The following is a 25,666-nucleotide window of genomic DNA, read 5'->3' on the forward strand; positions in this document are numbered from 1 at the left end:
AAATAAGTAAGATCGCTCATTAGAATAAAATGTTGCTGTCTGAGATGCTACAAGAGTACTAACTGTTGGCGCTGACCATGGTACTGAATAGCATATGCAGGGTTTTTTTTAAAAAGAAATTCCTGTACCGTTCTTTTTGCTCCCTTATATTAATTCTATTATTTCCTTGTGAGGTTTTTTGTTTTTGTTTTGTTGCTGTTGTTATTTTGTTTTAAGCATTGTCACTTGTTATGCACTGTTTTCATTGTTCTGAATAAATTGTTTTTATATATACTATATATTTTATTTTACAAACCAGCTTACTTGAATGGTATTTTTTATTTTGTCTGTTTTGTTTTGGAGAGATTATATTTTGTTTTATTATGTTTTGGAAAGAGTAGAGCAAAAATAAATCTATTTTATTACTAATATTTTATTTATGCACAACCCGCGCGCACACGCACACACACACACACACACACAAAGTGGCTGTGGAGGGGGCATTCCTGTTTAATTTTTAAAAGGATCTTTTTGCTCTTTAATTTTTAGGAGGGTTGCAAATATAACACACTATTTAAAGTAAGAGTTCGTTCCCCTGTGGCAGCCTAGTATCTTTGTACTTTCATCTGACTAAGTCCTTGAAAAGCATTGTTTGGTCCAGATAAGAGATATTGCAGAAGAACAGAAATAGACATTTTTATCATGGATGTAAAACAGCAATAATTAATAAAGGAAATTCAAAAGGGAGGCTAGAATCAGAAACATTTATAATCGAACTAGAACTGAGGATGTTCCACTTCATCCTAGAATGCAGAATTCTTGCTTACATCCACTTAATCTTATTGTAACACACCAGGAAAAAATCCTAAGGAGAGACAGAGCTATCTCTCTTCCATAGAAAGTAGACAGGGACTGATTATTCACATTGTCCAGGCAAGATGAAAATGCAATGAACTTTTTCTATGACACGAAAAGCCAATGTCAAGAAAACACTTCTTTTTCAAATGTATTTTATGGAATTGATACGATATTAAAAGCAAAAATTCCAAGAAAGATGACATTAAAATGTGATTTGGTCCATGAGTTCATGTTACAGAGTGCATCCTGGCTCTAAACAACTATGGAACTCAGTTCTTCAATGCACTTCAGGGCACTTTGCAGCCTGATCCTGGCCATATTTATTCTGAAGTAAATCCTGCCAAGGTTTTACAGGACTTGTCAGTAAATATCCAGTGTAATGGACATCTTTTCCTTAATTTAAAAAAAAGGCTTTCATATCCATGTTATACAAAAGTTGGTTTTGAATCTGAAGTTTCAAGATCAGATTATAACATGCTTTAGGTGCAGTTCAAAGTAGTTGATGATAAAAGATGGCCTGAAATTATGGAAAGTAAATATGAATCCATTGTGTGAATCTCAGCTACACTTCAATATCAAAATGTAGCATATTGTTTTGTAAAATTAAAAATCTATTCCCAGATTTTCCATTCATAACTCTATGAAATAGCTGTTTTCAATAATTCCTTTAAAAATTCTAATCAATAGGGAAGGATCTTGGTTCACTTGAAGACCATATTCCTAATCCCCTTTTTTCCAAAAATGTTGACATTTTAGATGTTAATCGGGTATTTATTTGTTTGTTTATTCATTTCTATCCTGCCATAGTCCAAAAGATTCTTGGTGGTTTACGAAGAATAAATAATACAATTAAAATATCCATTTTGGTATAGTAGTTAAGGCATCAGACTAGAAATTGGGAGATCATGAGTTCTGGCCTCATCTTAGACACAGAGACAGCTGGTGATCTTGGGTCAGTCATCTTCTCTCAGTCCTACAAAGGAGGCAATAGCAAACCACTTCTGAAAAATCTTGTCATGAAAACTGAACTCCATGCATTCCCTGGGAATCACACATAATTGAAGGGAGGGAAAAATGTCTAAAAATCAAACTTATAAATAAGACAATAAACAACCTTAAACCAAAATATCTTAAGTAAACATCTTTTTCTGCAGTGTCACTATGGCTGCATGTTTACCCTAAGTAGTTAATTAGAAATTTAGTGGTTGATCTAAGCAGACTTAACACTAAACAGCCATTCATGAACTGCCATTCAATGCAGATTGAACTTGATCTTTTGGACAAAGATTAGTTCAGAACCCAGCTCTGACTACAGGAATTCATCTTAAACTAGTCAACCATTAATCCAAATACTGGAATTAGTATGTGTTTAAGTTGTTAGGGTTCAGCCATTGCATCTTCAGCTCAATAATATTGCCAGCACTCAGCAAACTATGTTCATCACTCAGCCTTCAGGAAGTGGCACTATAGATGGCGGTAAACAATTCAAGCAAACCTGGAATACTCTAGAATGTCCTTAAGGTATTTATAGAGGAGATTTGGGCATGTTTTTGTCTTGTATGAAGCAGACAGCTCAACCTAAATTGTGGGATACTGAACCAGGAATCGATAATATGGCACCTCTAGTTTACTTGGTATATACAGTATGGTAATTCTCCATATTATTATTTTTTTAAATTAATGTGTGCCAAAATTTCCCATGGTCTTGCCAAATCTTCTTAGAGTTCAGTATTCTTGCTGGAAATGTCCCAATATTTTCTCATTTATCATGATTTTCTTTGGCTAATAATATAAAAGTAAATTTCTTCAATTTATAGTTGATTGAATTCATTAGCTTATATAATCTCCCAAGTGTTGGGAGTTTAAACAGTGATATGTTTGCATGGATTGGTACCAGGTTTTTGTGCTTACTCTTTTAATTGAGTTTATTTTAGAGCTTTTAAAATTATTTTATTGGGAACTGTTCAGAGTTATGTGAAAGATGAACAGCAATATAAATGTTTTAAATGAATAAATAGCATCAGGTAGCTTTTTAAAGCCAACCAATTCATGTTTTATGTAACAACAACAGAAACTATAAATAGAAACATATGATTTATTTAAATGTTAGACTTTTTATTATGTCTGGAATGGATAATGCCTTAGAACAAACAAGCAGATTGTTTATGGGGGAGGCAATCTAATTTCATCCTTTGCTTTCTCATGCCATTTCTAAATAATAGGTTACTGTCATTTTCTGTCAAATATCACATCTAACTTTTGTGATCTATATATGCAACAAAAACAGTTTCTACTTTGACAATAGCATTCATTATATAGCATACAACAATGTTGTATGGAAATTACAGATTTATGCTAACTGCCACTGATAATTCCATCAAAGTGCAACAGAAAGACTTAACCCTACTGATTGTAGCCTAGGTCTTACTGGTAGGGCACACCCCAATCTAAGCCCCATACGATTCACAAAGTGTGACAGAAGAAAACAAGATTAAATATTTGGGGATAGCCCTATTTTAGTATTGTGTAATTTGACCTGGATTACTCATTGCCGGGAGCTGTGAGGAGGGCATAGTTTTTAGAAACTATTTTTTTCAGAATAGAAGGGTTGCATTTACAAAATGAATTTATTAATAAAGGAGAATATTTGCAGTTCAGGGTTGAAATGAGGGGTCCTTGGTGCTTTCTGAGTTTGCTTGTTTTCTTACAGACATTTATTTACTCTAACTATGATGATGTTATCTCGTTAGCCTGCAAGAAAACAAGCAAGCTCAGAGAGCAGACCCCTCATGAATTTATTACTTTAAGAATAACTCAAGGTGGTAAATATACCTAATACTCCTTCTTCCTCCTTTCCCCCCACCCCCGCCCCACAACAACAACTCTGTGAAATGAGTTGGGCTGAGAAAGAGTGACTGACCCAAAGTCACTCAGCTGACTTTAATGCTAAAGACAGGATTAGAACTCTCCCAGTTTCCACTCTACATAGCAAATTACCTAATGATCTCAGTTGTTTTCAGTAATCTCACAATTTATCCTGTTTACATTACAAACAAAAAACGCAAGAAAAAAAGGAACATTATATGAGGTTTCAAAGACTGTATAGCCTAACAGAAACACAAAGATAGTCACAAGGGAAGTGCATTGGATTGGGATATGATCTGTTCTAGGGAATGACCAGGAAATGTAATTCTTCAATCTCAAAAACAATCTCAAGGTCCAAGACATGGAGATGTAACTTGAAAGGATAATGTTGCCTTAGCTGATAGCTTTCGAACCTGCTGATCACAGCTGCAAGTGCCTTGATCTGCAAGAAATATCATCAGAAATTTTTCATGGCTTTGCCATTGGTTCCATCAATTGTTAACATCTGAAAGAAAAGAAAGAACTGTCGGAGGCCTTGTTGGCATGGCCTTGACATGTTGTTGTTGTTGTTGTTGTTGTTGTTGTTATTATTATTATTATTATTATTATTATTATTATTATTATTATTATTATCATCATCATCATCATCATCATCATCATCATCATCATCATATAGAGTATAGGCCAGTTTTCTGTGTATTTCAAAAAATGTTTAACCTTTAGAGTCAGATTGTACTCACTTCACTAGCTTCACTCGTATTCTTAACAGATCTTTTAAAACCAAAACATCTTTGAAAGAGAACTATTCCATTTTGAAATGCAAAGCAAATTATATTGCATATGCAACAGAGAAGGTAAATAGCAAACCTTTGCATGAGTCATCCTCAATAGGCTGTTTGAAAGCTGTGATGTCACTGAAAGTGCAAAGAAACAAAACAACTTTGTCCTGTTCATTTCGAATCGGAGCAATTTTCACAAAGAACCAAACAGGAGTCCCTGGAGAGAAAGCAATGTAAAAAAAACTGGTCAACGACATAAAAACTGAACAGCATCTTACTATAGCATTGTTTTTGCAAACAAAAGAAATAAAAGAGTGTTTGCAAAGAAAAATCAATGCTGTGTGACATTAGTTTTCACTAGAGAGGAAATAGACAAAGCTGGAAATGTCATATATTTATTTACCATAAGCACATATTCTCACAACCAGTAAAACTACAATAGAAGTCGTGTTCAAAAGTTGGCAGAATAATAAATGAAATTCTGCAATTTCAAGTAGTTTAGCGTGGTTTGATTTTTCATAAATTCAGCCTGCAAAGGGATTTAATGATTCCAGAGTTTTAATTTCCTCTCCACTTTGGCTGTCATTTCAAGTTATTTTTAAAAAAGCATAGTTTCATGTGCAGTTGTGCATGAGTACAGTTTTTTAAAAAAACATTAAGCTTATGAAGATATTTACAGATATTACATTAAGGTTGTGAAGATATTTACATAGATGTAATGTGCAAGAAAAACTGCTTTCGAACAAAAAAGAATAATTAATGTTTTACATATCTTTTCTCCACTGGATAAAATCAAAGAGAAATGGGAAACTGATTCAAAACAATTTCTAAAATCACTTGCAGCATAAGAATTTTGTTTTCATGGAAGAAATACACATATCCCAAAGAAGCTGGATAGCCATACAGCACAGACCTGGAGAAAAGGTTAAGGCAGGCAAAGCACTGTTTTTGTGAATGGTACTAGTTTAGTTTGAAAGCCAAGGGAAGAGTATCTGGACATTTCTTTCCATGGAAAATGTATCTCTGCATGAAAAAAATTCAAAATTCAAAATTCAAGAAAGACATATTTAGACTCCATAGATTAGAGAAAAGATATCTTTTACTGAAAATGAAGTGGTAGCAACCATTGAATTCTGAATCTGAGAAATTAGGCGGCAAATCACATATACAAAGTGATGGAAATGTTCCCACCCCCAACAGTTCAAATGATTCTTCCAATTAAAAGTTGTGAATATGATCATGTGGACATCTTCAGGTGGTGATGAGGCCTCTGTCTGTTGACCTTGGCATATTTTGATAAAGGTTTGCAGCTGCGCAGAGAAAAGAAAGCTAAGCGAGAAATAGAAACCTAAACAGGAATTTATGCTACCCCCCTCCTCATTTTCACAACACTAGAATGTAACACCTCCAGCTCGCTTCCCAGACTCTACCCCCTCCTCCCCCCATTACTTATGGCAGCCAAAAGATGCAAAGCAATAGTAGAAGATCTTGAAGGCTGACATTCGGCCCTCCTAGAAAAAAGGCATTAGTCCTAGAAAAGAAAAAGAAACATAAAAGATACTAGTTAATAATCAGGTAAATAAAATGGATACATTTCTAGGGTTTATCAGGATACTTTGTACAAAATGCTTTGATCAGCTTAGGGGCTCTAACATCTTTTTCATTGACCCATTCAGCTTGGGAAGAAGGGAAGTGTTTCCAAGCCACGAGATATTGGAGCTGACCTCTCCATTTGCGAGAGACCAGAATTTCTTTAACTTCAAAATGTTGTTCACCTTCAATCAGTAATGGTATAGGAGGATCAGGCTGGGTCGGTCTTAAACCAGAGGAATGTTCAGGTTTTAACTAACATGGAAAACCGGGTGGATTCGTCGAAGAGTTTTTGGTAATTTCAGTTGGACTGTCACAGGATTTACAATCCGTTCAATCGTGAAAGGACCCACATATTTAGGACCAAGTTTCTTTGATTTCTGAGTGGTTTGTAGATATCTGGTGGACAAGAAAACTGTCACCCACTTGATACGGTTTCTGGAGAGCTCTCTTTTTGTCTGCAAACTTCTTGTGAGACTAGTGTGCATCATCTAGTGCTTTACAAGTGACTGGCCAATTAAGTTGGAGTTGAGATATCCATTTGTCTAACGACTGGATGTTAGGCCTTGCACGAGGAAGTTCAGGTATGGGCACAAAATCTTGTCCTGATGCCACTTTAAATGGGGTAAACCCAGTACTACTGTGTACAGAATTGTTATATGCCACTTCGGCGAAAGGCAATAGGTCGGCCCAATTATCCTGTTGATAGTTTATGTAATATCTAAGGTATTGTTCTAACACTGCGTTAGTTCTCTCACAGGCCCCATTGGTTTGGGGATGGTGGGCAGAGCTTAAGCCTTGGGTGGAGCCTATTAACTTCAGGAACTCCCTCCAAAAGTTCGAGGTAAATTGAACCTCTCTGACAGAAATTATACATTCAGGAAAACCATGTAATCTATAGATATGTAGTATAAACAGTTTAGCCAACGTTTTTGCAGAGGGAATCTTGGAACAAGGTATGAAGTGTACTTGTTTGGAAAACAAATCGGTTACCACCCAAATCACCTTGTTTCTGGCGCTTTCGGGTAATTCCACTATAAAGTCCATAGAGATTTCCTTCCACGGAGCCGTTGGTCTAGCCACATTTTGTAACAGCCCTGCTGGCTTACCAGGAGGTCTCTTTGCTGATGCGCAAATTGAGCAGCTGGCCACATAAGTTTCAATGTCCTTCTTCAATGTAGGCCACCAGAATTGTTGCTTAACCAGGTGTAAGGTTTTCATGAATCCAAAATGGCCAGCTGCTTTAGAATCATGAGCTTGTTGTAATATTTAGCTTCTCCGTGTCTCTGGTACATACAACTTTGTTCCCATCCAGGCCAAACCATCTCTAACTGTACAGTTATTTGAATGAGCCAGGAATCAATCATCAAGTTTTAGGGCTTCTTTAAGTTGTGCAGTCAAATCATTTGATAAATCCACTTCTTGTTTCTTCTTTTGAGCTCTAGTGACCACTGGGGTGGCTAGCTGTTTGGTTGAGATAATTGGCTGCATCACTTCCTGGCGAACACTATTGTATTGAGGCAGTCTAGATAAAGCATCCTCCATAAAATTCCTCCCCCCTGGGATGTACTTCAATGAGAAGTTAAATCGCTTAAAGTACTGGGCCCAGCGAACTTGTTTAGGGGACAGCTTCTGAGGCGTTTTTAAGGCCTCCAAATTCTTATGATCAGTCTATACCTCAAACGGGTGTTTCACTCCTTCCAAGAAATGTCTCCAAGTCAATAGAGCCCAATGAACTGCAAAACCTTCTTTTTCCCAGATGGCCCATCTTCTTTCGGTTTCTGATAGTTTGCGGGAGGTATAGGCACAGGGTTGTAAAGTTCCTTTCTCATTGATTTGAAGTAATACCGCTCCCACAGCCATGTCGCTCACATCGGCTTGGATCATGAAAGGAGCGTCCATATCCGGGTGCTTTAGCACTGGTTCTGCAGCAAACAGTCGTTTCAGCTTTTCAAAGGCTGCTTGGCACTCCATGGACCACTCCAGCGGTTTGCTAGGCCTTGGCTTCACCTCCCCTTTAGTTTTTAGGAGATTTGTGAAAGGCATTGCTATCTTAGCAAAAGCCGGGATAAATTGCCGGTAAAAATTGGCGAATCCCAAGAAACTTTGAAGTTGTTTTCTGGTGTGTGTGTGGGGGGGGGGGGGCATTCCAACACGGCATGCACCTTCCCTGGATCCATTTCTATGCCCTCATGTGAGATGCGATACCCCAAATAGTCAATTTTCTCTTGATGGAACTCACATTTGGACAGCTTAGCATACAATTTGGCGGCTCACAGCTTCTGTAGGACTGACCGCACTAGTTTCACATTTTCATCCCAAGTTTCCGTGTAGATAAGGATGTCACCAAGGTAAACCAAAACTCCCTTGTATAAATGTTCATGTAACACCTGATTGATCATCTGCATGAATACGGCTGGAGCCCCCTGTAGGCCAAATGGGAGAACGTTGAACTGGAAACAACCTATCGGGCAGTTAAAAGCAGTTTTCCACTCATCTCCTTCCTTAATTCAAATTCGGTAGTACGCTTCTCTCAAGTCCAGCTTCCTGAAAAATTTTCCCTTTGCCAGGTGGGCCAGCATGTCCTTCATCAGGGGAAAAGGATACACGTTTTCCACGGAAATTGCATTCAGGTTTCTATAGTCAACTACTAAGCGCTTGGAGCCATTTTTCTTTTCATGGAACAGCACTGGGGCCGCTACCCAGGGTCTAGTGGGTTGGATGAAACCACGTTCCAAATTTTTATCGATAAATGATCTCAGCTCTTCTAATTCCCGTGGTGTCATCGAATATAGCTTCGGTTTCAGGAGCTTCACCCCAGGTAAAATTTCAATACTACAATCTGTTGACCGATGTGGGGGGAGCTCATCTGAGGCCTTTTCACTGAACACTTCCTTTAAATCCCAATATTCCTTCGGAATTTTCTCCTCCCCCTCCAAGTTCTCGGTACCTGTGGAGGCTAACTCAACCAGATTCTGAAGCTTCGGCTGAGATCGCTCTTCCCTTTCTGGTCACTGATTGGTACGTATGCGCAATGACCCCTTCCTCCAGTTAATGTGGGGGTTCCACTTCCAGAGCCATGGTAATCCCAATATTAGCGGTTGCTCCATCCCAGGGGCCACAATAAAACACAGGGTTTCTTTATGCTCTCCCATGGTCATTTCTAGGGGTTCCATTATGAAACATGCAGGGCAGCCCCCCGCCACTGATCCATCTAATTGACAAAAGGCTATGGGCGTTTTTAAAGGTTTTAGTCTTAAACCCATTTCCTCTACTACTTTTGTGTTGATTACACACCTCGTGCACCCAGAGTCTAGCAAGGCTAGCATCTCCCCTTCAGCCACTGAGGTGGGTACCCTCAATTTCACTGGGATGGTCATAGGGCCCTTGTTTGGACTTACCAGGAAGTCGTCTTCTGAGTCAGATTCACTCTCTTCAGAGGAGGTCGGAGGTCCCAGCTCCTCTCTTTCTGGAGGGTCGACCTCTACAACTTCCCTCGTCTTAAGCGTGGTTTTGCAAGGCTTCGCTGGTGGGGTTTCAGGCTTCCTCCTTCTTTTTGGCACCCCCTTTGGATCCAACTTGGCCCTGCAGTCCGCAGCCCGGTGACCTTCCTTCCCACATTGGAAGCAGATAGTGGGTTTGGGTCTTGCCGCCATCCCTCCCTTCTGGGGCTTGGGGACTTCTTGAGGACGTTGGGGGGGAGGCTTGCACCAACCAGAGCCCCCCGGCATCTGCTTCAGGTTAGATCAATTCCACCTCTTCTGCCAACAAGTACCACATCTGCAAATCATTTGGGTCCCTTCTGGCAATGCATCTTCAGTATACGTCTTCATTTAATCCATCTTTAAATGCCTCTTTCAGGGCTCCCTGGGACCAGCCTCAGATGTAACACGCGAGCTGTCTAAACTCTTGGGTGTAATCGGCCACTGACCTCTGCCCCTGATTTATAGTCTTCATCCTGATCCTGGCCTTTCACTCCGACAGTGGGTCCTCAAATCTTGCCCGCAGCGCAGTCATGAAAAGGTTATAATTCAGCAGCTGGGGTCATTATCATTATGCAGAGTCACCATCCACTCTGCAGCTATTCCCTCCAGAGCCCTGGTAACATATCTCACTTTGGCTGCTTCTGAGGAGAATTCCTCCCCGTATTCTTCCATATAGCTCCAAACTTGTGCTAGGAAAAACCCCAAGTCTTTGGGATTTCCCCCAAATTTTACTTCTAGTGGAGGCAGCTTGGGAGCTCTATGTCTTCTAGGGATTACACCTCCTGCTGGGGGCCCCGCGGCTGTTGCTGGCTGTTGCCCTGGCTCAGGTTGATTTATGGGGGTGGGGGCTGCTTGGCTTCTTCTGGCTGGGGCTGCTCCCACTTCCCCTTCATACCTTTGTGTAGCATGAGGTTGCCCAAACACCTCATTGAGGAGTTGCCTGGCTTGGTCCAGTAAAAGCTCTCTCTTTTCCCTCTCTTGCCATGGCTCTTCTCTTCCACGCCGTCGGGTGATGGTGATTCCGGGGGGGTAAACTCCTCCAGATCCTTCCAGCCAACACCTAACGACCATCTGGGCTTCACAGCTGGGATCTCTTCCAGATTGAGCTCTGCTAACAATTCAGCTCCCTGTGCCTCCTCCAGCAACAAAGACTCTTGGCCTCCAATGGTGCCCAGGTCCTCCTGGTCACTGGTTGGAGATGACATGATGTTCAGACCCCCACGGAAGAAATTGGATATTTTCTCTGGGTGGGCTGGTAGAGGGAGATTCAGAATAATGTCAGATGGTGCTCCATTCAAAATTCAAGAAAGAAATACTTAGACTCCATAGATTAGAGAAAAGATATCTTTTACTGAAAATGAAGTGGTAGCAACCATAGAATTCTGAATCTGAGAAATTAGGCACGCAAATCACATATACAAAGTGATGGAAATGTTCCCACCCCCAACAGTTCAAATGATTCTTCCAATTAAAAGTTGTGAATATGATCATGTGGACATCTTCAGGTGGTGATGAGGCCTCTGTCTGTTGACCTTGGCATATTTTGATAAAGGTTTGCAGCTGCGCAGAGGGGGACGAGCGGTCTGCCACCTCCAAGTGGTGTCCCCTGGATGCGCGAAGCCGTCAAACGCTGACCGTAACTGAGAGCAGACCCTCCGACGACAGGCCCACGCGACAGGCCGGCTGGAGTACTCAAATGCCGCATCAACATGATGGAAACGTCCACTACAAAACACACGTCCAATGCTACCGCGTTCGGGGGAACCGACGGGCGCAGGAGACCATTGGCCTGCGCCAAAAATCAACGAAATGGTCCACGCGGAAAGCACGGCCGTGTGAAAAAACGCAAGCGGGGAACAGAGGACTGCCAGACGCTCAAGGTGGCCACCTGGAACGTGGATTCGCTGACTGGACGCTCGACCGAGATCGTCAGGGCCATGCGGGACAGGAAGCTGGACATCTGCTGCCTCCAGGAAACTCGCTGGAAGGGCAACAAGGCTACGACTATAGACGGCTACAAGATCATATACACCAGCTGTAAGGAAAACCGCGGCGGTGTAGCTGTGGTTGTCAGTCCAAGCTGGCAAAGTTCCGTCGCAGAAGTTAAGCGCCTCACAGAACGACTGATGATAATCGTCGTAGCGACCGAGAGGCAGCGCCTACACATCTTGTCCGCCACGCCCCTCAGACCGGATGTCACGAGGAGGAGAAGGATACCTTCTGGGAACTGCTCGACATCCAACTCAGGCAGATCCCACACGAAGACGACATCATCATCTCGGGCGACCTGAATGGTCATGTAGGGCGGGACAAAACGGACACCAGTGCCACGGTGGGCATGGCACAGGCGATACGAATGAGAATGGCCAGAGGATCCTGGACTTTGCCGACTCCCATGATATGACCATCACGAATACCTGCTTCATTAGGCGAGAATCTCAACTCCTCACCTACCATAGCAGAAACGGGAGCCACCACACACAGATCGACTACATCATCGTACGGCCGAAGAGCCGCTAAAACGTGCTCAACGCCAAGGCGTACCCGTGCGAATCGAGCAGTCAGCACAGGCCGCTGATGGCGAAGATCAGGATCAGCAAGCCCAAGACCAGGATTGACAAAAGAAATGCAGACCAGCCACGAATCAAGTGGTGGAACCAGAAGAAGATGGCGGACCCCTCATCAAACCGGAGCAGTTCCCGCAGATGGTCGACGGGCCACAGGAAGCGTGGTCCATGCTGAAGAGCACTGTTCACACTGCCGGCTGCCAACAGCTTGGTTGCACCAAGCCAGGACGGAGACGATCGAACGAGATACATGGCTCTGGACACCGGAAGTACAAGATGCCGTACACCTGAAGAAACGGCTCTACAAGGCCTTTCTTCAGGACAAGACCAGCGAGAAGCTCTGCGAATACAAAGGCGGCCAAAAAGGCAGCCAAGAAAGCAGTAGCGACAGCCAGAAGCTCCCACTACGATGACATCTACGAGAAGCTGAACACGCGAGAAGGCGAGAATGAGATCTACCGCCTAGCCAAAAGCAGACACAGGAAGACCCTGGACATTGACCAGTTTCATGGGATCAACGACGAAAGGGGAAATTTGATCGTCAACCCCAGAGACGCTGCGGAGAGGTGGCGGCAATACTTCGAAAAGATCTCCACCAAGGAGTTCCCACACCCACGAACCCCGCGAGGTGACCCAGTTGAAGGCCCAGTCTCAGGCATTTATGCCAGCGAGGTCGCCGACGCCATCAAGGCCATGAAAACGGTAAGGCAACAGGACCAGACGACATCCCTGCCGACTTCTGGAAAAAGGCACTACCGGGCTCGGCATTGTGGCTGTGCGAGCTGTTCAACAACATCGTCTCCACGGGAAAAGTGCCACACGACTGGTACCGCAGCACCACTGTTCCGATCTGGAAGGGAAAGGGCAGCCCAGCGGACTGCTCCAACTACAGACCGGTCAGGTTACTGTCACACACTATGAAGATCTTTGAACGCGTCCTTGATAAGCGCATTCGGGACACCGTCGACATCAGCGTCAACCAGGCTGGATTCATCAAGAACTGCGGCACCACCGGCGCCATCTTCGGTGTGCGGATGCTGATGGAGGCTCACAGAGAGAAGAAAATCCCGCTCCACACCGCCTTCCTAGACTTGGAAAAGGCCTTCGACCGAGTCCCGCGATCTCATCTGGTACGCACTGCGAGACCACGGCGTGCCTGAGCTGCTCGTACAATGGGTCCAACTCCTATACAGATGTCACAAAAGCCGTGTAAAAGCGGCAGCTGGGATATCAGAGGAGTTTAATATTACCGTCGGCGTACACCAGGGCTCTGCTCTCTCACCACTGCTGTTCATTCTGGTGATGGACACAATTACACACGACCTGTACACGCCCGCCCCATGGAGCGCTGCTCTACGCCGATGATGTGTTCCTGGCCAACCTGTGCAAGGCTGAACTAGAGCACCGAGTCCAACAGTGGCATGACCGCCTCGAGCAGTTCGGGCTCCGGCTGAACCTAAAGAAGTCCGAATACCTGACCACTGACAATGAAATGACAGGCTCCATCCACGTGAACGGGCAGGAGCTACCGCGCGCCTCCACCTTCAAGTACCTGGGAACTACTCTTGGGAAGAAGGCCTACTACAAACTGAGGTGGCAGCCAGGATCAATGCAGCGTGGGGCAAATGGAAGTCCGTCATGGGCGTCCTCTGTGACAAGAAGATGCCGATGCGCCTGAAGGCGAAAATCTATAACTCTGTGGTGCGCCCGTGGCCATATACGGCGCAGAGTGCTGGCCGACGACCAAAGAAGTCAAAGCAGACTCCAGATAATGGAGATGCGAATGCTCCGATGGTCGGTAGGCCTCACCCTACTCGATCGCGTCAGGAACGAAGAAGTGCGTGAGACGGTTCAACGTCGTGCCCATCCCCACGGTCATGAGGCAGTCCCGGCTACGATGGTTCGGCCACGTGAGCCGCGCCAAGGAAGAATCCATCATCAAATCTGTAATGAAGGTGACTGTCGGAGGAGCGAGACCGCGTGGTAGACCTAAACAACGCTGGATGGACACGATCAAGGCCGATCTAGAGATCGCGAAGGCAGACCCGACACACGTGGCAGACAGAGAGGTGTGGAAGCAGTACTCAAGGACATTAGCGGACCTCGCCCGAGCGCGAGACAAACGCTGAAGAAAAAGAAGAAGTTTGCAGCTGCGCAGAGAAAAGAAAGCTAAGCGAGAAATAGAAACCTAAACAGGAATTTATGCTCCCCCCCTCCTCATTTTTACAACACTAGAATGTAACACCTCCAGCTCACTTCCCAGACTCTACCCACTCCTCCCCCCATTACTTATGGCAGCCAAAAGATGCAAAGCAATAGTAGAAGATCTTGAAGGCTAACATATATCTTCATATAACAAATTAATATTTTAATTTGATACGCTCAGTATACTCTCAGTATACTGAGAATATTTACACCATGACAAATTCCTTGTGTGTCCAATCACACTTGGCCAATAAAGTATTCTATTCTATTCTATTCTATTCTGTTCTGTTCTGTTCTGTTCTGTTCTGTTCTGTTCTATTCTATTCTATTCTTTTAAACAAAGAAGGTTTGATTTCTCCCTGAAATGCTCATACTTCCTCTTCCGTTTCTAGTGTGAATGGTGCAGTGTCCTAGAGGTAGAGCTCTCACCTCACAATCAGGAGGCTGTGAGTTCAATTCTAGGTAGTAGAAAGTCTGGGCACAATGAGTAAATATCAGCTGCAAACTGCATTGGCAATAGGAAGGGCATCCAGCCAGTAAACACTCAGCTCCATTCAGTTGTCCTGACTCCATACTGAATAGAGTTGTCCCACACTACATCATTTGCTTGAAGATACTACATATAAAGATTTTTCCAATGGCACAACCTTTCAACAGAATCATACTCCTGCCCTTCAGATGATCAACAGAGGAATCAGAACACAAAGAAATAGGCTCTTCCCACATTCTATGATTATAAAAGTAGCCTAACAATACAGAAGAAAGGTTAAAAATTTTGTAGGGTTTCAAAAATGTTCAAAGTTTGTTTAAGACTAGAACAGGGAGCAAGGAAAAGGAATGCTCATTAAGGGAAATTACATTTCTGTCATAGCACTTTTAAAACTGATTTTCAGTCACAATCATAGACTGCAGAAATTCACGTCATAAAAGACCACCGCTGAAATACAACTGTTAAAAAGATTTTGGGGTCAAACAGACACACTGAGAGGACTATGTATATTCTGTGGTAAACAAGTGGGACAACTGAGACTATCCTAATTCTGAATAACGTATAAATTAGGTCACTGATTCTATATACCTGGCATTGTTTTTCTAGTTACAGAGCTGAGATCTGCCAGAAAAAAACATTGGATTGAAGATGAACTCAAAGAGCTTTAAAAAAATCCTCTAGAAAGAGGCCAAGAATGATCTTTTTTCTGGATTGGATTAAGATCCACACCCAGTATAAATTTCTGTCTTGTTGATTCATAAATCTGCCTCATCTTCAAGCTCTTTGACTTAAATTATATTTTTCAGTTCTATGATAGATCATTGCTGTGTTTGGGAACCAGGGGCACCTGAAATAAACCAAGATATTTCTAATTTTTGAAGAAACAACTTTGTTCTAAGCTATTTTGGACCCCCCAAAATGAAACAATATTCTGTATTGATCTTTCTAAAGGAAAAGTATTCATCAGCCTATCTATTAGTTTCCCTATCCCCAGCAGTTTGAAATACTATACCATTAGTATGGACAATGAAATAGAATACATTTATACTAATCTATGCTTCTCAGCCTTGGGGTGTTCCAGGCTTAGTTATTGAGACACCATTATCTAATGCTAAAAATGAGCATTTTTTTTAGTTGACAGAAATTGCTTAAAAGTGTATAATACTTCTCTTAATTGTATTGGCATAGTAAAGCACATTACTGAATGCTGTTAACGTAAGAGATAGAATTGCCTTTTGAAACACTCAAAAGTAAAGCACTGTTCAATTTTAATATTGTTAACTGCATCTAATGTGAGATCCCATATATGGTATTTGCATTTGGGATATGTGGTTGGTACAGGGCTTAAGGAACTCATTGTAGGATTGAAGTCTTTGGAGTTCTTCTTATCCAATGCTACGGCTGAAGTCTTCATACCATCTCAGAAAATTGGTTCTCCTGTCCTTGCCTGAACACCTGCAAGTATGGAACAGTCATGAGTCCAAGACGCAGTTTGTTCCGTTAACTCTCCAATAACTCTCCTGGTGTATTCCTGATAAATTCTTCTTTCTTAGTACATCATTCCTTGTTGTGAGCTATAATAACTCCGGGCTTATGTTTTCAGGGTGCCTCTGGGTATTGTCTCCCTTCTATTCCATATTCAATTTAAAGCCCACCAGATGACCTGAGCAAGGTATATTTCATATATATTCTGCTCAGTCATAGTACTTTCTCTTCTGCCAGGTTATTGTTCAGAATGATTATCCTATGAGATAGGTGGGCTGAGAAAAAAATGACTAGTCTAAATACATATGTAACTGTGGAAACTGAATTTCCACAGTTAGGTATGTATTGGGTTGGTAATTTCCCTAGTTTCCCTAGCTCTGTCCAATGCATAACAAAATGCATAAACCTATTATTAAGTCCATAGCTCTTCCGAAAGCTGCCACTAAATTGCAAGTTTTAATATGATGGGATAGGAGTCAGTTTGTTGAGTTGGGAGGTTATAGAAACTGAATACCTAAACATAAATATATTTTTATATACATGGGAAGTAATTCATCGCATTTGTTTTTATTTCATTTTAAACTTCAGTTTTAGTGGAAGCTTTTGTCCTGGCCTAATTTATTCTTTGTTCTTTTCAGCATTTGTACTTGTCAGCATTTGTATCCAAATGCAACTTGCAATGGCCAACAAGAAAAACTATAACCATACACACTCCCACCTTATCCACTGGCTCTAACTCTATGTGATAATGGGGTTAAAACTTTGTATGGTTGGATGAAAAATGTAGCAATATGGCATCCTCTGATAAAACTCAATGGTACAAAAAGCAAGGCAGATAAAAAGAAGTATTCCACATTACCACATTTTTCTACTACACATGATGGTCACCAACTTGGGTAGATTGCATACTTGAAGCCACGTACTTCTAGTTAATGAAATCAATTGTGAGGAAATATGATCAGAACAATGTATGTTTTGTGCAGCTACTGAGACTCTGGCAAAATAAAATGGAACTAGATATTCTTTGATGTGGTCTAACAAACCACTTTTAATGTGATGTTTTTGTTAGGCTTCTGATCTGCCAATAACCCCAATTCACTTGCTCTGATTTAGTTTATAGCAGCTTTTAATGCTAAGTATGATGTGGAAAATTATTGTAGAGTACAAACAAATCCTTCTCTTGATACACCTGGACTTTCTTACAGATTGACAATGAACAGGTTTGTGCAATAGGACTCCAGAATGCTGTCTCAGAGTTGGCAACATCTCTTGCTATAACCTGATAGGGTAGGAAGAGAAAAAATTAAATAAAAAATAACAATAGGGCTGGCAATGGTACAATGCTGAGTATTTACACAGTTCTTGTAAGAGTTGTGCTGAATCTTCGAAAACGGCCAAGCAAATCTAACAGGGTATCCAGATTGCCAGTACTAGTCGTGTGATGTGTAGCTTATTTTGAAGTTCCTCACATAAGTGCATTACGGCTGAGACTTTATGGTGATCACTGCAGGAAAGCCAGGGCTAATTAAGTTGGAAGGCTTATATACTCTCATTCTTTGTATCCCTAAGCAGTTTTTTTTAATTTGTAGTTCTTATGCTAGCAAATGCCAGGAACCTCTGGTAGTTTCTTTCGGGTTCTTCAGTCAAAAGATTAGACACAGTGGTTATACTACTGTGAAAGACAAACTGCCTGAGAGGATAAACCTTCTGCTAAAATAAACAGCCATGGAAATAATCAACTCTATTACCAGTTTATGGAGAGAAGTAAAGAGGCACAACAGACCAGGATTCACTGGTTCTTTTTCTTAGTAAAAGGTGATATAGAATATAATAAAATACTTTATTGGCCAAGTGTGATTGGAAACACAAGGAATTTGTCTTGGTGTAAATACTCTCAGTATACATAAAAGAAAAGATACATTCGTTAAGAATCAAGAATCAATATAAATTGTAAGGTACAATCACAAGTGGGAGGGGAGTGATAAGGAGTGATGAGAAGATTAAGAGTAATAGTAGTGCAGACTTTGTAATAGTTGAACAGTGTTGAGGGAATTATTTGCTTAGCAGAGTGATGGCTTTCAGGAAAAAAACTGTTCTTTTAGTGCTCTATAACATTTTGAGGGAAGGGGTTGAAACAGTTTATGTCCGGGATGTGAGGGGTCTGTAAATATTTTCACAGCCCTCTTTTTGACTCGTGCAGTATCAGAATGTTAGGTGAACTGGAATCAACTATTTTTTTCCATCATGGGAAATTCCAAATGGAAATTGCTTTTCCTAACATACTTGGTCATCAATGTAAATCTCATAAGATTTATTTAGTTTTACATGAAATGTTCCAATATCATTTGCTACAAAAATTATCTATTATAAACATTTTAAATATACATATACATATGTAAGTTCTTTTTCTTTTTTTAGTATAATGCAGGACAATTTTCAAAAACGTATGGATTCCTTTTCCAAATGTGGCCTTCCCAAGAAAGAGGCTTTTTGTGTAGATTGTTTTTAAAAAAAACAAATTTTATTAATTTTCAAAGACAATACACAAACAAACAAAACATAAAACGTAAAAAACATAAAACATCTTTTCTGAAAGCTGCTTGGTCCCAGGTTACATCTCTTCATACAGACACGAATTCAAATTCATGTTCATTTTATATATCATTCCATATCTTGCTACCATTTTACATTCTCTATATAGCTTCTCCCATCTAACTTTCTTAAATTTATTTTATTTATCTCATCTCAGTTCAGATCATTATGCTTATTATTCTTTGTCTGTTCTGTTTCCAGTTATCTATTTATCTTTTCTCTTTAAACAAAATTTCTCCTGTACACTAATTGGAGTATGACTCCTATCTCTTTCCCCTAAATTTATAACACTTAATATAGTACATAACCTCCATTTGGATTCTGCTTAGTACATTCTAAAGTTACACATTATATTTTAAAGAAAGAAAAAAAAATTACAAATATATAATATAATTAAAACAATCCATACCAATTCAAATCTATCATTAATATTAATATTCATTTGAATCTTAAACATTTTACACATTACTTTTCAATTGAATATCATGCTTTTATGGGAACACTTATAGACTTTCCATAATTATTTCCCCCCCACTTCACATCACTTATATTTTAAAAACATTGTATCATTAAAATGTTCCCATTCCTTCCTACTTCAATTCTCTCATTTATTTCATTGCCTTCCTTTTATTCACAAAAATTTCACTAAGTTACACTGAATATTTTATCCCACTTTTTAGTCACATGTTGTTTCCAATTTTCTAACATTATTTCTAAATACAAATATAACAATACAATCTAATGTATCTTTGCAGAATCCCTTCAATTAAGTTTTTACCCATTATCTCTAAATGAATCTTGTTTCTTTACATCTTGCTCCACACCATTGAAGCTTCTCATCCCGTCCTTCTTCCCTTGCTTCTTCTTCTCCCTGCCCTTTTTACCCCCTTGTCTCTCCACCTCCCTTTCCCTCTTCTGTATTCCCCCTTTCTGTTGTTTTCTAACATTATATCCATTTTTCATCTTATTTTTCTCTTTTTTTTGGTTGTTGTTTTTTTAAATCTTAAAGTCTCCTTTTTCTTTTCCTCCTTTTCCCTTTCTTCCCCAAGTAAAGTTACTAGTTCATCAAAGATGGCTTCTTCTTTGTCCCAATCATCTTGTTGCGCAGTCAGTTTCTCATAGGTGCAAATCGCCATTTCTGAGAATTGAAAAAAAGAGAGCCAAGAGAGCCCTTCCCTTCTTGTTCCTCTTCTTTGTATTTTTTGAATTCAGTTTTCAATTCATTCACAATTGATGCCATTGTAGAAAGAAAAGTTTTTTTCAAAACAACCACCCAAGTGTTTTTAGTCCTTCAAAGATAGTTTCCAAAAGTCCCAAAGTCACCAAACAGTCCAAATAAGCTGTTTCTTTTAGCACTTTCTTCACTTTCTCTTTCTGGGGTTACAGTTTAGTTACAAAATTCCAGTTAAAATGTATCTTTTAGAAGTCTTGTTAGTATTTAATAATTCTTTAAAGCTCTAGGCAATCTCCTCTATACTTCCAAATCCTGCTCCAATTCTTTTCCTCTCCCTTCCCACCTACAGCAAAAAAAGATTTTTTTAAATGTTCAGAAATCCTTATTATCCCTTTAACATTTAGTTATCCAGTTTAGTTACCTATTAATCCAAAGCGGGTTTTTCCGATTTCTTTCCGTTCGCTGTCAACTTTAGGAAGGAGAGTGAAAAAAAAAACTTTCCCTTTTAACTTTCATCTGCCGCTTGTAAGTCTCTGGGAACAATGTATCTTTTGCAAATTTTAAGTTCCAGGGTACCTTCGTTGTTGCTTTGTCCCAGTCAGCCAAAAAAACCTTTCACTTCTTGACTTCCTCCTGCACTTTCTTTCCCAACTGAGCACTTCTTTGTGGCGGACATTTCTGACCGCCGCTCATACCGCCTTCGGAAAAGGGAGTTTAGCTGGCTAGGGAGGAGAGGTGCGATCCTCTCGACCCTGCCAGATCCCCCATCTTCACCACCTTCTACGGAGGTGGCTTAGCCCTGAAGCCAGATTGCTCAGGGCACTCCAGCGGTGAGCACAGGCGAAAACCACGCAGGATCACGGATTCCTGCCTGCCCCAAAGCGCTGCAAATATGAGATTGGATAATTATATTAGAGCAAGGGTCTTCAAGTTTAAGACGTGTTGACTTCAACTCTCAGAATTCCTGAGCTAACATGACTAGAGGAGGAATTCTGGGAATTGAAGTCAACAAGTCCTAAAGCTGTCAAGTTTGAAGACCCCTGTATTAGAAAATTAATGTGAGAAATGAATGATTAAGCTACTTTCTCGGGGGAAAGAATTCAATTTGTTTTATACATCTTTTTCCCTAAGTAAAAGCTGTTTGGGAAATCTTAGGATGAACTTCTAAGTTCCAGGTAGCCCAGGTGTTAGCATATGCCTTACCAATGTTACTCGATCTTCCAGTTTATTGTTGGATATGAACAGTGTTCCATGTGAAAAAATGTATTCATCTTGAAGTGAAAAGTAGAAAAATCAATTAGCACTGCAAAAATCATTCCAATGTAACCTGCTTGTTTTCTTAATATGACAGAACTACACCTGTCATTGGGAAACTATTCATGAAAAAGAACAGGGAGAGAAATACCTACAAGAGCCATTCCTACAACCCATTTCAGGAAACATTGTTGAAAAAGAAGCCAGAAAGTTAACTTACTATTTTTCTTGTACATCAGGATTTCAAATGAGTTCACCTCATAGTTCTCAAAAGTTTGCCGAACCTTATCAATTGTATCTTTATCTGTCAGCTCTCCATACATGAAACTGCAAGGAAATAAACAAAATAAGGCAGGTGAAAATCACAAGCAAGACTTCAAGGCACAACAGGTTTAAACTGTATTAAATGTTCTTTGAGTACTCTTTCCGAACTCACTTTCGCAGAGAATAGGATTGGCTGGTTTGTTTTACATGCCACTCCAATCAACAATTGACACTGAGAGGCTCAATAATATTTTTAAAAAATATAAGAACCATAATAACAATTTGTTGTTAAGTGAGGTTATTAAATGATATTTGTCAGCTACAAAACCTCATTCTGTTGGTGGGACCAATTCCCCTTTCCTCCTATAATTTCCCAAATCTGTTGTAGAGGTTAGATGACATTTCAGAAGAGATATAGATAGTGTAGAGGGAAGGTTAGCATGATGAAATCCTATCCTGAGTAGAAGTCTCCTTGGGTGTCTTTGGATACAGCTGAACTAGAAGAAGAGACTCGTCTCTGAAAGCCATTATATGACGAGAATTTCACAATAAATACTGGCTCCTACATATTATGTGCTTCCTTTAGCTGGGCCATCTCTCTCTGTGTGTATTTGCAACTCCATTTGCACTCCTTAGAAGCCATTTCTTCCTGGGGAACTAAGGAATTCAATTTTCAAGACAAAAGACTATGGAATGCTCAAATAGAAGATTATTGACAATTCCCAAAAGTGTAATTCCCCAAGATTCTTGGCAACCAGTAGTGGCAATTAACGTGCTACAAAACTGCAAAACACCACAATGATGTGATCCCCAATTATAATTTCAAAAAAGGCAACTATGATCTTATAAACAACGATCTCTCATCCCTTGATTGGCAATCTCTATTCAATGGATGCAATACTGTTGAAGACCATTACAACATATTTTTACTTGAAGTCAAAAGAGTCATAAAACTATATGTACCAACAACTACTCCCAAAACAAAACAAAAAAACAGATTGCCCATAACAATAAGGAAACTTCAATCCAAAAGAGATCACTCTGGCGGAAAAACAAATCTGGTCACGTTGCCAATTTCAAAAGCCGATACAAAAATTTATGCCACCAAATAAAGACCGAATGCACCAATTATCATATTAAACAAGAGGAAAACCTCTAAGCACCAATTCCACCAATGCTTTTTTATACAATTTTGTAAACAACAAACTAAAAGATTCAAGGTCCATCCCACCCCCTGATAGGACCTAATGGTAAAGACTGCAATGATTTACACCATTAAAGCCAACATCTTTAACACATTTTTTGGCTCAGTATTTGTAAACAGCAATGGATCATGCCCAGCATTTCCTAGCCGAACCACAGATAACTACAGTGATCTAATACATATCGATTTTACAGAAGACAATGTTGAAAAAGCACTACGCAATCTAAAACCATCCCTATCTATTGGACCGGATGGAATATGTGCCTATCTCTTAAAAAAAAGTTATCCACTGCCATAACCGAACCTCTAAGCATAATCTTTGAAAAATCTTTCAGGACCAGTTCCTTGCCTAACCTATGGTCACAAGCCACAGTCATCCCCATCTTCAAAAAGGAGACCCTTGCCTAGTTGAAAATTACAGACCAATCTCCTTATGCTGCGTCACCTGTAAAGTCATGGAATCAATTATTAACCAATCCATCATCCTCCACTTAGAGACAAACAACCTACTCTCCAATAAACAATTTGGTTTCAGAAAAAGCTATCCTGTAATCTGCAACTCTTACACTGCAAAAACATATGGACTACACAACTTGATCAGGGCAAAACAATAGATGCAATCTACATAGACTTCTGTAAAGCCTTTGATTCAGTGGTACATGACAAACTACTACTAAAAATAAAATCCTATGGTATCTCTGGACAACTGCATAACTGGATAGAAGCATTCCTGTCAAACAGACAACAAATGGTCAAAATTGGGAGTGTCCTATCAAATTCTGTACCTGTCAATAGTGGTGTCCCCCAAGGCAGTGTTCTAGGACCAACTCTCTTCATACTCTACATAAATGACCTCTGTGATCATATTAAGAGCAACTGCGTTCTTTTCGCTGATGATGTAAAGCTGTTCAATACCACAGACAATACTGCTACCCTTCAAAAAGATCTTGACTATGTATCAGAATGGTCAAACAAATGGCAACTTCAAATCTCAACAAATAAATGCTCTGTCTTACATATTGGCAAAAAAAATCCGAAAATAAAATACAAGCTGAATAGTCAAGATCTTGTTGATGATCCAAGCTCTGTAAAGGACCTTGGAATACTCACCTCTAATGATCTAAGTGCTAGTGCCCACTGCAACTACATAGCCAAAAAGGCATTAAGAGTTGTTAACCTAATCTTACGTAGCTTTTTCTCTGGTAATATCACACTACTAACTAGAGCATACAAAACATTTGCTAGACCAATACTCGAATACAGCTCATCAGTCTGGAACCCACATTACGTATCTGATATTAGCACAATTGAGAAAGTCCAGAAATATTTCACAAGAAGAGTTCTCCACTCCTCTACTCGCTTGTAGAATACCTTATGCCACCAGACTTGAAATTCTAGAACTAGAAAACCTTGAATTACGCTCGTCTTCGGTCTGATTTAAGCATGGTATATAAAATCATACATTGCAATGTCCTACCTGTCAATGAATACTTCAGCTTCAACCATAACAACACAAGAACACACAACAGATACAAACTCAAGGTTAACCGCACCAAGCTTGACTGCAGGAAATACGACTTTAGCAACAGAGTGGTCAATGTCTGGAATACTCTACCCGACTCTGTAGTTTCTTCCCCAAACCCCAAAAACTTTAACCTTAGACTGTATACTATTGACCTCATCCTTCCTAAGAGGTCTGTAGGGGCGTGCATAAACGCACCAATGTGCCTACCGTCCCTGTCCTATTGTTTCTTTTATATTTTTTTTATTTTTCTTATATGTACTCATTTCATGTATTCATAATTATGTATACACTTTTACTTATCTCGTAAACAATTGACAAATAAATAAAATAAATAAAATAAAATAAAATTAAGTTCATAGCAAGAGAAAAGATAAAAACCTGATTGGTGTAAAAAGGGAGATTCAATAATTGTTTAGCTCAGTAGTGCCACATTACCCACTGTGGAGAAGGGTGGGAAGAATCAAAGAAATAAGGAGCCAGCTAGGACAAAGAGTTTAGCACAACGATTTCATACTGTGTTTTATTTAGGCACAGGGAATTAACTTTGCACTCTTTCTTCAAGAGTAGCAAAGATCCCATCTTCTCCTCTTCCCAGAAAACTGATTTTAGAGTTTTGACAGCAGCAGCACCTAAATAACCTCAGATAACCTCAAAAAGTGAAAGCAAGTTCAGTATGATTAGTACTCTGGTTAAAATAAACACCTAGGAGTCCCACAGCACTGTCTGGATATTTAAAAATATCTTGGAAGAAAGCAAGAGTAAACCAGTTCCAGACTTTTGCAAGAAAACAACTTGAATATGCCCATGAAGATACTTTGAAGCAAGTTGAGAGAAACTTTTTTTAATATGAACAACTCCACTGTGAAATCTGAATCCAGTTGGTAAAGGGCTAGACTGAACAATATGGCTGCACAACAAACTGAAAAGGGAAGGAGAAAATAGGAAGGGAAGGAGGGTATGTGGGCATACACATGTCATTGTGGGTATACACATGGCATTTTACAAAGCACAAGAATGTAAAACTGCATAATCAGTTCCTCAATAGTATTTAACATAGGAGTTAATTACAGTTATACCATTTAATAGTATGGTAAAAGATGGGAGAGTAAAGAAAGAAAGTATAACAATTCTGTTAGGAAATCTAGGTCAGAAGTTCGTCTGAATACATATGCATTAAGAACTTTATGACACGTCTGAGCCATAAAATCTGGGAATGTAGGGGGGTTGTGAATTTAACATATGATGGGCACTACATTTTGAAGGTAGGGCTACAGGTATGACTTATCAGTAGGAAATCAAGACTCATTGTAGATTGTACCTTAAGAAAAATTGGTTCCAAATCCTAGTTCA

At 40.1% G+C, this 25,666-nt stretch overlaps 1 protein-coding gene across 1 annotated transcript in view; it reads right to left on the minus strand.

Moving 5' to 3' along the window:
• Nucleotides 1–25,666, minus strand: part of KCNH1 (potassium voltage-gated channel subfamily H member 1) — a 136,809-nt gene that overhangs the window by 86,690 nt on the left and 24,453 nt on the right. Inside the window, exons 3-4 of the mRNA XM_026695383.2 lie at nt 21,544–21,650; nt 4,570–4,698 (exon numbers count right to left, since the gene is read on the minus strand). Coding sequence (XP_026551168.2) covers nt 4,570–4,698; nt 21,544–21,650 — 236 coding nt within the window. The remainder of the gene's footprint in view (nt 1–4,569; nt 4,699–21,543; nt 21,651–25,666) is intronic.

Source organism: Pseudonaja textilis, chromosome 1 (genome assembly GCF_049901715.1).
Source record: "Pseudonaja textilis isolate UNSWEBS1 chromosome 1, rPseTex1.2, whole genome shotgun sequence".
Lineage (NCBI taxonomy): Eukaryota > Metazoa > Chordata > Lepidosauria > Squamata > Elapidae > Pseudonaja > Pseudonaja textilis.